At 36.2% G+C, this 14,795-nt stretch overlaps 1 protein-coding gene across 23 annotated transcripts in view; it reads right to left on the bottom strand.

Annotated features, from left to right (window-relative positions):
- Positions 1–14,795, bottom strand: part of F5 (coagulation factor V) — an 86,193-nt gene that overhangs the window by 33,801 nt on the left and 37,597 nt on the right. For all 23 annotated transcript variants that reach the window (XM_049715354.1, XM_049715232.1, XM_049715274.1 and 20 more), the window contains exons 6-7: positions 14,433–14,654; positions 12,755–12,920 (exon numbers count right to left, since the gene is read on the bottom strand). In XM_049715354.1, the coding sequence (XP_049571311.1) occupies positions 12,755–12,920; positions 14,433–14,654 (388 nt within the window). The remainder of the gene's footprint in view (positions 1–12,754; positions 12,921–14,432; positions 14,655–14,795) is intronic.

The following is a 14,795-nucleotide window of genomic DNA, read 5'->3' as shown; positions in this document are numbered from 1 at the left end:
TTAATCATGGTTAGAACCAGCTACTTAGATCTTCCTGTCACTGTGGTTTCTAGAGTGGACCTTCACTATCTCTGAAAGGTCTACCTGGATGAAAGGATGAGAAACACTATGAATTTTTCTTAAGTATTTCTTATCACTTAACTTATGATATCTTTATTGGCTTTCCAGGTATTTCTCAGTCTCTAAAAGCACATTCCCACTCTAGGAAGCTTCTGCTGTCTTTATTAAACATAAGTTCTGTGCTGTTGGGCTATCTCTTCTACCATCCACCCAATCCTGGTGCCATCTGAAAACCAAATGCCTTCACCCATCTTCTGTAGCTACTGCAATAAATGATTTGGGGGAAGCAACATGAACCACTTTCCCCCTTGGTCCTTTTTATAGCCTTAGTTTGCAAAAGCAGAGTTCCATTTTATGCGTTTATTTTACACAATGAAAATCACTGACTACTGCTAGAAAGTTCTGGATTCTTATCCCAACTCCACTTCCCTAACCCTTCCTGCATTTTCTAAATATTCACTTGTATTAATTTCATGTGTATAATTCCAGAGCATCTTTATGCAAATATGACTTGCAAATATAAATATTCTTATCCTTTCACTCCTTTCACAAAAGGCAGCTATTTATATATTCTATACTATACCTTGAAGGTTTTTTTGCATTTTTCCAGCTTTACTGAGGTATAATTGACAAATGTATGTATTTAAGGTGTACAACATAATAATTTATATATGAATATATGAGACTACCACAGTCAAGCTAATTACCACTTCCATCACCTCACCTAGTTACTAATTTTTTTAAATTTTGAGAACACTTAAGATATACTGTCTTAACAAATTTCAAGTGTACAATACAGTGTTATTAACTATAGTGTTACTTACTATAACAGGTCTCCAGAACTTATTTATTTTGAAACTGAAGGTTTGTATACTTTGATCAACATCTCTGCATTCCCCTCACCTCCCAACCCCTGGCAACCACCATTGTACTCTCTGCTTCTATGAGTTCGACTTTTTTAGATTCCACATATAAGTGAAATCATGCAATATTTGTAATTCTGTGTCTGGAATATTTCACTTAGCCTAATGTCCTGCAGGTTTACCCATGTTGTTACAAGTGGCAGGATTTCCTTCTTTTTTAAGGCTGAATGACATTCCATTGTATATATAAACCATATTTCTAAAAATTCATTTATCCATTGGTAGACACTCAGGTTGTTTCCATATGTAGGCTATCATGAATAACACTGCAATGAACACAGGAGTGCAAATATCTCTTTGATATACTGACTTCATTTCCACTGGATATATACCCAGAAGTAGTAGTTCTATTTTTAATTTTTTGAGGAAGCTCCTTACTGTTTTCCATAAAGGCTGCACCAATTTACATTCTCACCAACAGTGTACAAGGATTCCATTTTCTCCACACCCTCATCAACAGTTGTTACCTCTTTTTCATCCTAGTCATCCTCATAGGTATGAGGTGATATCTCATCATGGATATGATTTGCATTTCCCTCATGATTAGTGATGCTGAACACCTTTTCATATGCCTATTGGCCATTTGTATGTTTTCTTTTTATTTTTACCACAGTTGACAATTTTTATTTTTTAATTTTTAAAATTTATTTATTTATTGGCTGTATTGGGTCTTCATTGCTGTGTGCGGGCTTTCCCTAGTTGTGGCAAGTGTGGGCTACTCTTTCGTTGTGGTGCACAGGCTTCTCATTTCAGTGGCTTCTCTTGTTGCAGAGCACAGGCTCTAGATGCGCAGGCTCAGTAGTTGTGGTGCACGGGCTCAGTTGCTCCGTGGCATGTGGGATCTTCCCAGACCAGGGATTGAACCCGTGTCTCCTGAGTTGGCAGGCAGATTCTTAACCACTGCACCACCAGGGAAGTCCCTGTACATTTTCTTTAGAAAGATGTCAGTTTAGATCCTTTGCCCATTTTTTTAATCAGGCTATTTTTGTTTGTTTGTTTGTTTTGCCATTGAGTTACATGAGTTCCTTTTATATTTTGGATATTAACCTCTTATCAGATATACGGTTTGCAAATATTTTCTCCCATTCTGTAGGTTATATTTTTATTTTGTTAATTGTTTCTTTTGCTGTGCAGAAGTTTTTCAGCTTGATGTAGCCCCACTTGTTTATTTTTGCTTTTGTTACTTATGCTTTTGGTGTCATACCCAAAAAAATCATTGCCAAGACCAATGTCAAAGAGATTTTCTGTTATGTTTTCTTCTAGTGGTTTTATGGTTTCAGGTATTACATTTAAGTTTTTAATTTATTTTGAGTTAATTTTTGTCTATGCTGTAAGTTAAGGGTCTAATTTTATATTTTTGCATATGGATATCCAGTTTTTCCACCATCATTTACTGAAGAGACTGTCCTTTCCTCATTGTGTATTCTTAGTGCCTTTGTCAAAGATTAGTTGACCATATATGCATGGGTTTATTTCTGGGCCCTTACTTCTGTTTATTTGGTATATGTGTCTGTTTTTATGCCATTATTATACTGTTTGATTACTATAGCTTTGTAATATAGTTTGAAATCAGGAAGTTTGGTGCCTCAAGCTTTGCTCTTCTTGCTCAAGATTGCTTTGGATATTTAAGGTCTTCTGTGGTTTCATCTGTTTTTTTTCTATTTCTTTGAAAAATGCCATTGGAATTTAATAAGGGTTGCATTGAATCTGTAGATCACTTTGGGTAATGTGGGCATTTTAACAAAGTTAATTCTTCTAACCCATAAACACAGGACATCTTTGTATTTGTATCTTCTTCAGTTTCTTTCATTGCTGTCTTATAGTTTTCAGTGTGTAGATCTTTCACCACCTTGGTTAAATTTCCTAAGTATTTTATTCTTTTAAAAAAATTCTATTGTAAATGGAAGTATTTTCTTAATTTCTGTTTGGATTGTTCATTGTTAGTGTATACAAATTCAACTGATTTTCATTATGTTCATTTTCTATCCTGCAACTACTGAATTTCTTTATTCTACTAGATTTTTTTTTCAAGTGTTTTTCTATATATAAAATCACATCATCTGCAAATAGAGATGATTTTACTTCTTCCTTTCTGATTAGGATGCCTATTTTTTTTCCTTGCCTGATTGCTTTGGCTAGAATTTCCAGTACTATGCTGAATAAAAGTGACAGAATGGGCATCCTTGTCTTGTTCCTGATCTTAGAGGAAAAGCTCTCAGATTTTCACCACTGAGTATGATGTTAGCTTTGGGTTTGTCATATATGGCCTTTATTGTGTTGAAGCACATTCCTTCTATACCTAACTTGTTGAGAGTTTTTATAATGAAAAGATGTCGAATTTTGTTAATTGCCTTTTTTTTTGCATCTATTGAGATAATGATATTTTTATTATTCATTTTTAATGTGGTACTTCTAATTTATTGATTTGCATATGTTGAACCATCCTTGAATCACAGGAATAAATCTCACTCAATCATCATTTATGATAATTTTAATGTGCTGTTGAATTCAGTTTACTAATACTTTGATAATGTTTTTGACATCTATGTTCATTAGGGATATTGGCCTGTAATTTTTTTCTTGTATTGCTCTTATCCAGCTTTGGTATGAGAATAATGCTAGGCTTGTAAAATAAGTTTGGAAGTGTTCCCTACTCTTTAATATTTGGGAAGGGTTTGAGGATTAGTGTACAATATACCTGTGAAGACATCTGGTCCTGGGCTTCTTTGTTTGGAGGTTTTGGATTACTGATTCAATCTTCTTACTTGTTATTCATCTGTTCAGATTTTCTATTTCTTTTTGATTCAGTCGTGGTAGGATATATGTTTCCAGGACCTTTTTCCTTTCTTCTACTTATCCAATTTGTTGGCATATAATTGTTCATAGTAGTCTCTTATGATCCTTTGCACTTCTGTGGTATAAGCTGTAATGTCTCCTCTTTTAGTTATAATCTTATTTATTTGAGTCATCTCTCTTCATTGCTTAGCTAAAGGTTTGTCAATTTTGTTTATCATTTCAAAAGAGTAACTCTTGGTTATGTTTATCTTTTCTGTTGTCTTTCTATACACCATTTATTTTTTCACTAATTTTTATTTACGTCTTTTGGCTAACTTTGGGCTTAGTTTGCTAGTTACTTGAGGTATAAAGTTAAGATTCTTTCTTTCTCCCTTCCTTTCTTTCTTTCTCTCTTCCTTTCTTCTTTCTTTCCTTCTCCCTTCCTTCCTTCCTCCTTTCCTTCATTCCTTCCTCCCTTCCTACCTTTTCTTTCTTTCTTTCTTCCTTCCTCCCTTCCTTCATTCCTTCCTCCCTTCCTTCCTTCCTTTTCTTTCTTTCTTTCTTTCTTTCTTCCTTCCTTCCTTCCTTCCTGCCTTCCTTCTTTTCTTTCTTTCATTTGTTTCTTTCTTTCTCCTTTCTTTCCTTCTCCCTCCCTTCCTTCCTCCCTCCCTCTCTTTCTCTTTCTTTCTTTCTTTCTTTCTCCCTCTCCCACCCTCCCTCCCTCCCTTTCTCCTTCTTTCTTTCTTTCCTGTTTTTTTAAGTGTTTTTATTTTTCTCTTTTCAGATTATAAAATAAAATTTATTAATTATTGAATGTGAACTAAATACAAGGTGCTTTTTAAATATTTATTTCTTTGTTGAATTTTATTTAATTTATTTTTTTATAGAGCAGGTTCTTATTATTTATCTATTTTATATGTATTAGTGTATATATGTAAATCCCAATCTCCCAATTAATCCCACCGCCACCACCACCCACCACTGCTTCCCTGCCGTGGTGTCCAAATGTTTGTTCTCTACATCTGTGTCTCTATTTCTGCCTTGCAAACTGGTTCATCTGTACCATTTTTCTAGATTGCACATATATGCGTTAATATACGATATTTGCTTTTCTCCTTCTGACTTACTTCACTCTGTATGACAGTCTCTAGGTCCATCCACGTCTCTACAAATGACCCAATTTCATTCCTTTTTATGGCTTGATTATACTCCATTGTATATATGTACCACATCTTCTTTATTCATTCATCTGTCAATGGGTATTTAGGTTGCTTCCATGACCTGGCTATTGTAAATAGTGCTGCAATGAACATTGGGGTGCATGCGTCTGCTTGAATTATGGTTTTCTCTGGGTATATGCCCAGGAGAGGGATTGCTGGGTCTTATGGTAATTCTATTTTTAGTTTTTTAAGGAACCTCCATGCTGTTCTCCATAGTGGCTGTATCAATTTACATTCCCACCAACAGTGCAAGAGGGCTCCCTTTTCTCCACACCCTCTCCAGCATTTGTTGTTTGTAGATTTTCTGATGATGCCCATTCTAACCGGTGTGAGGTGATAACTCGTGGTAGTTTTGATTTGCATTTCTCTAATAATTAGTGATGTTGAGCAGCTTTTCATGTGCCTCTTGGCCATCTGTATGTCTTCCTTGGTGAAATGTCTATTTAGGTCTTCTACCCATTTTTGAATTGGGTTGTTTTTTTAATATTGAGCTACATGAGCTATTTATATATTTTGGAGATTAATCATTTGTCCGTTGATTCATTTGCAAATATTTTCTCCCATTCTGAGGGTTGTCTTTTCGTCTTGTTTGTAGTTTCCTTTGCTGTGCAAAAGATTTTAAGTTTCATTAGACCCCATTTGTTTATTTTTGTTTTTATTTCCATTACTCAAGGAGGTGGGTCAAAAAAGATCTTACTGTGATTTATGTCAAAGAGTGCTCTTCTTATGTTTTCTTCTAAGAGTTCTATAGTGTCCGGTCTTACATTTAGGTCTCTAATCCATTTTGAGTGTATTTTTGTGTACAGTGTCAGGGAGTGTTCTAATTTCGTTCTTTTACATGAGCCGTGCATTTTTCCCAACACCACTTATTGAAGAGACTGTCTTTTCTCAATTCTATATCCTTGCCTCCTTTGTCATAGATTAGTTGACCAGAGGTGTGTGGGTTTATCTCCGGGCCTTCTATCCTGTTCCGTTGATCTATATTTCTGGTTTTGTGCCAGTACCATATTGTCTTGATTACTGTAGCTTTATAGTATAGTCTGAAGTCAGGGAGTGTGATTCATCCAGCTCTGTTTTTTCCCCTCAAGAGTGCTTTGGCTATTCGGGCTCTTTTGTGTCTCCATAAAAATTTTAAGATTTTTTGTTCTAGTTCTGTAAAAAAAAAATGCCATTGGTAATTTGATAGGGATTGCATTGAATCTGTAGATTGCTTTGGGTAGCATAGTCAGTTTTACAATACTGATTCTTCCAATCCATGAACGTGGTATATCTCTCCATATGTTTGTGTTATCTTTGATTTCTTTCATCAGTGTTTTATAGTTTTCTGAGTATAGGTCTTTTACATCCTTAGGTAGGTATATGCCTAGGTATTTTATTCTTTTTGTTGCAATGGTGAATGGGATTATTTCCTCAATTTCTCTTTCTGATCTTTCATTGTTAGTGTATAGGAATGCAAGAGATTTCTGTGCATTTTTTTTGTATCTTGCAACTTTACTAAATTCATTGATTAGCTCTAGTAGTTTTCTGGTGGCCTTTTTAGGATTATCTATGTATAGTATGATGTCATCTGCAAACAGTGACAGTTTTACATCTTCTTTTCCAATTTGTATTCCTTTATTTCATTTTCTTCCTGATGGCCATGGATAGGACTTCCAAAACTATGTTGAATAATAGTGGCAAGCGTGGACATCCTTGTCCTGTTCCTAATCTTAGAGGAAATGCTTTCAGTTTTTCACCATTGAGAATGATGTTTACTGTGGGTTTGTCATATATGGCCTTTATTATGTTGAGGTAGGTTCCCTCTATGCCCACTTTCTGGAGAGTTTTTTTCATAAATGGGTGTTGAATTTTGTCAAAAGCTTTTTCTGCCTCTATTGAGATTATCATATGGTTTTTATTCTTCAGTTTGTTAATATGTGTATCATATTGATTGATTTGCATATATTGAAGAACCTTGCATCCCTGGGATAAATCCCACTTGATCATTGTGTATGATCCTTTTAATGTGTTCTTGGATTCTGTTTGGTGGTATTTTGTTGAGGATTTCTGCATCTATGTTCTTCAGTGATATTGGTCTGTAATTTTCTTTTTTTGTAGAATCTTTGTCTGGTTTTGGTATCAGGGTGATGGTGGCCTCACAGAGTGAGTTTGGGAGTGTTCCTTCCTCTACCATGTTTTGGAAGAGTTTGAGAAGGATGGGTGTTAGCTCTTCTCTAAATGTTTCATAGGATTCACCTGTGAAGCCATCTGGATCTGGATGAAGAGTTTTAATCACAGTTTCAAGTTCATTATTTGTGATTGGTCTGTTCATATTTTCTATTTTTTCCTGGTTCAGTCTTGGAAGGTTATACTTTCCTTAGAATTCGTCCCTTTCTTCCATTTTATTGGCGTAGAGCTGCTTGTAGTAGTCTCATATGATGCTTTCTATTTCTGTGGTGTCCTTTTAACTTCTTTTTTATTTCTAATTTTATTGATTTGAGTCCTCTCCCTCTTTTTCCTGATGCGTCTGACTTAACATTTATCAATTTTGTTTATCTTCGCAAAGAACCAGCTTCTAGTTTTATTGACCTTTGCTGTTGTTCTCTTTGTTTCTATTTCATTTATTTCTGCTCAGATATTTATGATTTCTTTCCTTCTACTAACTTTGGGTTTTGTTTGTCCTTCTTTCTCTAGTTCCTTTAGGTGTAAGGTTAGATTGTTTATTTGAGATTTTTCTTGTTTCTTGAGGTAGGACTGTATTGCTATAAACTTCCCTCTTAGAACTGCTTTTGCTGCATTCCACAGGTTTTGGATCATCATGTTTTCATTGTCATTTGTCTCTAGGTATTTTTTGATTTCCTCTTTGATTTCTTCAGTGATCTCTTGGTTATTTAGTAACATTTGTTTAGCCTCCATGTGTTTGTGTTTTTTATGTTTTTTTCCCTGGAATTCATTTCTAATCTCATAGCATTGTGGTCGGAAAAGATGCTTGATATGATTTCAGTTTTCTTAAATTTACCAAGGCTTGATTTGTGACCCAAGATGTGATCTATCCTAGACAATGTTCCATGTGCACTTGAGAAGAAAGTGTAATCTGCTGTTTTCAGATAGAATGTCCTATAAATATTAATTAAATCTATCTGGTCTGTTGTGTCATTTAAAGGTCGTGTTTCCGTATTAATTTTCTGTCTGGATGATCTCTCCATTGGTGTAATTGAGGTGTTAAAGTCCCCCAATATTATTGTGTTACTCTCAATTTCCTCTTTTACAGCTATTAGCATTTGCCTTATGTATTGAAGTACTCCTATGTTGGTTGCATATATATTTATAATTGTTATATCTTCTTGGATTGATCCCATGATCATTATGTAGTATCCTTCCTTGTCTCTTGTAACATTCTTTATTTTAAAGTCTATTTTATCTGATGTGAGTATTGCTACTCCAGGTTTCTTTTGATCTCCATTTGCATGGAATATCTTTTTCCATCCCTTCATTTTCATCTGTATGTGTCCCTAGGTCTGAAGTGGGTCTCTTTTAGACAGCATATATATATATATATATATATATATATATATATATATATATATATATATATATAGGTCTTGTGTTTGTATCCATTCAGTGAGCCTGTGTCTTTTGGTTATGACATTTAATCCATTCACATTTAAGGTAATTATCGATATGTATGTTCCTATTACCATTTTCTTAATTGTTTTGGGTTTTTTTTTTTGTAGGTCTTTTTGTTTTCTTGTGTTTCCCACTTAGAGAAGTTCCTTTAGCATTGGTTGTAGAGCTGGTTTGGTGGTGCTGAATTTTCTTAGCTTCTGTTTGTCTGTAAAGCTTTTGATTTCTCTGTCGAATCTGAATGAGATCTTTGCTGGGTAGAGTAATCTTGGTTGTAGGTTCTTTCCTTTCCTCACTTTAAATATATCATGCCACTCCCTTCTGGCTTGTAGAGTTTCTGCTGAGAAATCAGCTGTTAACCTTAAGGGAGTTCCCTTGTATGTTATTTGTCATTTTTCCCTTGTTGCTTTCAATAATTTTTCTTTGTCTTTAATTTTTGTCAATTTGATTACTATGTGTCTCGGCTTGTTTCTCCTTGGGTTTATCCTGTATGGGACTCTCTGCGCTTCCTGGACTTGGGTGGCTATTTCCTTTCCCATGTTAGGGAAGTTTTTGACTATAATCTCTTCAAATATTTTCTCGGGTCCTTTCTCTCTCTCTTCTCCTTCGGGGACCCCTATAATGCGAATGTTGTTGCATTTAATGTTGTCCCAGAGGTCTCTTAGGCTGTCCTCATTTCTTTTCATTCTTTTTTCTTTATTCTTTTCCACAGCAGTGAATTCCACCATTCTGTCTTCCAGGTCACTTATCCGTTCTTCTGCCTCAGTTATTCTACTAATGATTCCTTCTAGTGTATTTTTCATTTCAGTTATTGTATTGTTCATCTCTCTTTGTTTGTTCTTTAATTCTTCTAGGTGTATGTTCTTTAATTCTTCTAGGTCTTTGTTAAACATTTCTTGCATCTTCTCGATCTTTGCCTCCATTCTTTTTCTGAGGTACTGGATCATCTTCACTATCATTATTCTGAATTCTTTTTCTGGAAGGTTGCCTATCTCCATTTGGTTGTTTTTCTGGGGTTTTATCTTGTTCCTTCATCTGGTACGTAGTCCTCTGCCTTTTCATTTTGTCTATCTTACTGTGAATGTGGTTTTTGTTCCACAGGCTGCAGGACTGTAGTTCTTGCTTCTGCTGTCTGCTCTCTGGTGCATGAGGCTCTCTTTCTTCTGTTTTAAATGTAGGCATTTATTACTATAGACTTCCCTCTTACAACCGCTTTTGCTATATTCTATAAATTTTAGTATGTTGTATTTCTGTTTTCATTTGTCTCAAGATATATTTTGATTTCCTATTTGATTTCTTCTTTGATTCATTCCTTGTTCAGGAGACTATTATTTAATCCACATATTTGTGAATTTTTCAGTTTTCTTCTTTTACTGATTTGTAGTTTCATACCATTATGGTGAGAAAAGATACTTGATATTATTTTAATATTCTGAAATTGTTAAAACTTGTTTTGTGGACTAATATGTTATAAAGAATCCTAGAGAATATTCCATGTGCACTTGAGAAGAATATGTATTCTGCTGTTGTTCAACGGAATGTTCTTTATTTGCGTGTAATGTTCTTTATATGTCTGTTAGGTACACTTGTTCTACAGTGTTATTCAATTCCACTGCTTCCTTATTGATTTTATGTCTGGATCATTTATCCATTGATTAAAGTGTGATATTAAAGTCCCCTACTATTATTGTATTGCTGTCTATTTTTCTCTGTAGTTCCATTAATATTTGCTTCATATATTTAGGTTCTCTAAACTTGGCTGCATATATATTTATAATTTTATAGTATCTTGATTAATTGACCCCTCTATCATTATATAGTGACCTTGTCTTTTTTATCCCTTCACTTTTTTTTTATAACTTTTTATTTTATGTTGGAGTATAGCTGATTAACAATATTGCGATAGCTTCAGGTGCACAGCAAATCGACTCAGCCATACATATACACGTATCCATTAATCTATAGGTGTCCTTAAAGCTAAAGTGATAAGTCTGCTATTGAAGCTCTCTATTGAATATTTTCAGTTCTGTTATTGTATTCTTCAGCTCTAGGATTTCTGTTTGGTTATTTTTTTATGGTTTCTCTTTCTTTATTAAATTTCTTATTTTGTTCATTTATTGTTTTCCTGATTTCATTTGATTACCTATCTGTGTTATCTTGTACCTCATTGAGCTTCTTTAAGATGATTATTTTTAATTCTTTGTCAGGCAATTTGTAGATCTCTATTTCTTTCACACTGGTTACTGGAGCTTTATTAGTTTCCTTTGGTGGTGTCATGTTGCCTGATTCTTTGTGATTTGTGTAGCTTTGTGTTGATGTTTGTGCATTTGAAGGAGCAAACACCCCCTTCCAATCTTTACAGACAGGTTTTGGCAGGTAAAAACCTCTTGTCAGGTCTGCAGGCTGATGGAATTGCCTCTGGGATCACAGTTGAGTGAGGTTGGAACCAGATCATGTGGTTGCTGCTGGGCCTGCAGCAGCATCTGTGGTTGGAAGGCCTTTTACCAGGGGCTCAGGTGGACATAGACCCTGTCTGGTCCCTGGGAAAATGAAACTGCCTTCAGGACCTTGGTCAGTAGAGCTGGCACTGGGATAACAGTCTACTTCAAGGTCCACAATTGGGTTTGCAAATGGTAGGCCTGTTATCAAGTGTGTAGATGGGAGTGGCTCCCATCTGGCCCTTTGGAGGGCTCCCAGTGTGTCACTTGGTGGGTCCCTGAGTTGGCAGAACTGCTCCTCAACTGCAGTTTTGAGGTATGGAACTAGGTAACAGGGCCATTTCAAGATCTGTAGTGGGACCAAGGTCTGCAGGCCAGCCACCAGGGGCATGAGTGGATGTGACCCCCAACAGGTTCCTGGGCAGGCAAGACTACTCCTGGATCATGGCTGGGAGAAGGATTGAATTAGTTACAGGGCTGCTTCAAGATCCACAGTCAAACTGAGGTCTGCAGGTCAGCCTCCAGGGTCATGGACAGGCGTGACTCCTCCTGGGTTCCTTATCAAATGGTGCTAGTGGCAGGACCAAGGTTAAGTGGGGCTGTAGCTGAGTCCATAAGGGGAGGAGGCTATTTCCAGGTTTGTAACTGAATTACAGTTAGTGAACCAACCATCTGAGCATGGACTTGCCTTCTCAAAACAGTCCTCCTTGGTCTTGACTTACACTGGGATTTTGCAAGTTCCTACTTTGATCCCAAAGCTCTCACAAAGGCACTTCTGTTTGTGGATGGCTGCCAAATTACCGTTGCTGTGGGGGAATACAAGTGGGGGAATCTGCTATTCTACCTTCTTGCTCCCTTGACTTTTTAATTTAAAAATATCTCTTGGAGAACTTTTTATATTAGTAGTACAGAGAGAGTTTTTGCATCCTCTTTAAAACAGATGCATAGTATTCCATTGTATGGATGTACCATAACTTATTAATTTCCTATTGATGGACATTATGGGTTGTTTCCAATCTTTTGCTACAACAGTGCAGCAGTGAACATCCTGTACACATACCATTTCACCTATAAGCAAGTATATCTCTATAGTAAATTCCCAGGGTGAGATTGCTGGATCAAAAAATATATGCATTTATAATTTTAATACACATTGCCAAATTATCCTCTAGAATGGCTTTTCCAATTCGCTCTTCCACCAGCAATACATGATAGAGCTTGTTTCCCGCAGCCTCGCCAATACATTATGTCATCTAAACTTGTGAGTCTCATAGGTGAACAATAGTATTTGAGAGAAGTTTAATTTACATATTTCTCTTACTGTGAGTGAGCTTGAGTATTTTTCAAGTGTTTAAGAGCTATTTGAATTTCCAGTTTTCTTAATCCCACTCTCCCATTTCCTAATTTACAAAATAAATAAAAGCTGTTTCTAACTTGTGGCATTAAAGCAAAGCTCTTAGAAAGGTTTAACACAGTGCTTGGCAAAAGGAAGCATTCAAGAAGTGGTAGTTGCTATTATTATTGCTGTTGTTACTACTACTATTATTATTATTTTTCTGAGTTCTCTTGGTGAGTTTGGAGTAATCTCAGATTGTTTTGGAAAAGAAAACCTGAATGAGATCCAATACATGTATTACCATGAAAGCTGTCAACTCATGACCTTTCACCCCATGCATCTAGGACCCTATGGAAAATGTCTGGAATCTGCACGGTAGGAAGAACCCCCCAAACTCACTTGTCCATGTTTGCTGGTATTATAGGTGCATAGTCCCAAATGACTTCCTCTGCAGCAATGAAGTATTCCCATCTCTTAACGTGCCGCCTCTGGTCTCGAGTTAGTTTCTTAGGATTCCTGGTTTTCTTTGCACAGTTTTTAATGTCTATGTAAGCCTGCATCCCAGCTGAGTTAGGACATAAAGACAATGAAAGAATTTGAGAGAAGAAATTAAGGCTGATAAAATGTATATCTTTAAAATAAATTTGTGGAAGTTTTCAATAATAACAGTGAAAGTAACGCTCAGGCAACTTTTGAACATTTTGGTTTGAAGCTCTTTTAATACACTGCAGAAGGACCAAGAATAAAAAAGCAAGGGAAAGAGAGGATGAATTAGGCGAATAACTTGGAAAGCTATCCTTTGTTTCTTACCAGGGAGGAAAATTTCTTGAAATTTCCAGATCCTTAAAACCTTATGACTTAGGTCATGTCGATTTCTCATATTTCCTATAACCTCTTCCTTTTATTTGTAAAATGAAGATATTACTAGTATGTACTGTATGAAATTGTTCTTAAAAATTAAATAAGATAATACAGAAAGCACTTAACTTCAATAATGTTAGTTTTGCTGTTGTTTCATTAGTATTTGGGGCTCTATCTTTCAGGGATATTGTGACAATTTCATTACTTCAAATATAATTTTGACTGCTTAGTGTGAACAAAAAATGAAATGATCCCATAAAGTGTCTCTTTTTTATATTTCTTGCTTTTTTATTATTTATTTATTTATTTTTGTGGTACACGGGCCTCTCACTGTTGTGGCCTCTCCTGTTGCGGAGCACAGGCTCTGGACACGTAGGCTCAGCGGCCATGGCTCACGGGCCCAGCTGCTCCGCGGCATGTCGGATCTTCCCGGACCGGGGCACGAACCTGTGTCCCCTGCATCGGCAGGTGGACTCTCAACCACTGGGCCACCAGGGAGGCCCTATTTCTTGCTTTTATACACATTATTTTGGTAACACAATGATTTCCTATAGTGATATTTACTTATATTTACAGGAACCCTCCTCCTAACTGTTTTAAAGCAACAGTGTGTAATAGACCGTTATTTTGTTTACCTGATACCATATAACAACCTAGGCTGATTTTTTCCCCCACTAGAATTCACTGATGTTCTTTAAAGCTCACCCCTCAGCTGGTTAGATACTGTGTTTTTTCTATTCAACACACATCCACTGAGTTCCTCTTTGGGTCAGGCTCTGTGCTCATCTTGTTATGAAAGACAATTTTTTCATGTTAAAACTTTTACACTTTCTGTAACTTGGTGCTTCTATAAATTTACAGAAGTTTGACCAGTTCAACACCTAGTTCTTTTCCTTTAGCTGCATATTAAATAGCCCAAGAAAAAATATCTTTATGTATGTTTTTGTTTCCTTCCTCCTTTCTCCTTTTAAGGAAGTAGAGACCTCTTCAGCTTTTGCATCACTTTAAAAAGTCTTTGTCAATTTCTCTACTTCCTCCATCCCCAACTAACAAGCTATAAGTCTAAGAGCAAAGTATCTATATTCTGTTCTCAAGGACTAAGGAATGTATGTTTGGAGTGTGGGTGGCTTGCAAGAGCAAAGGAAAATGAGGGATTTAGTGCCTAGGACGAAAGGATCCTACATTTGTAAGCAAGACTGTTGAAAGAATTTCTTGCCTTGAAAATGTTTTGGGATGAGCGAAGATATGATCCACTTTCCCTCTAGGCTCATGGTCATGTTTGCAGTTGTGGACGTAGCACTGACGAGAGTGATGGCTGAGATCTTATGATGGCTCTGCTCCAGGACATGGCCGTTGAAATGAATGGAGAACAGTTCTGGCCCAGAGCTCATTCCAATCAGATGCCAACTGATGTGGTCATGGGCACAAACTGTTATATCTGAGGGAGAGAGAGAGAGAGAGAGATGGGGGCCAAAACAGTCAGTCAGCAGTCTGTGATAACAAATTCACTCACCAGATACGTATTGAGCACCTGCTTTGCATCAGGCATTGTGCAAGGTTCTGGGGGTACAGACACTCC

Source organism: Orcinus orca, chromosome 1, assembly GCF_937001465.1.
Source record: "Orcinus orca chromosome 1, mOrcOrc1.1, whole genome shotgun sequence".
NCBI classification, from domain to species: domain Eukaryota; kingdom Metazoa; phylum Chordata; class Mammalia; order Artiodactyla; family Delphinidae; genus Orcinus; species Orcinus orca.
Note: the sequence above shows the minus strand (reverse complement) of the source record. Positions and strands in the feature narration are given on the sequence as shown.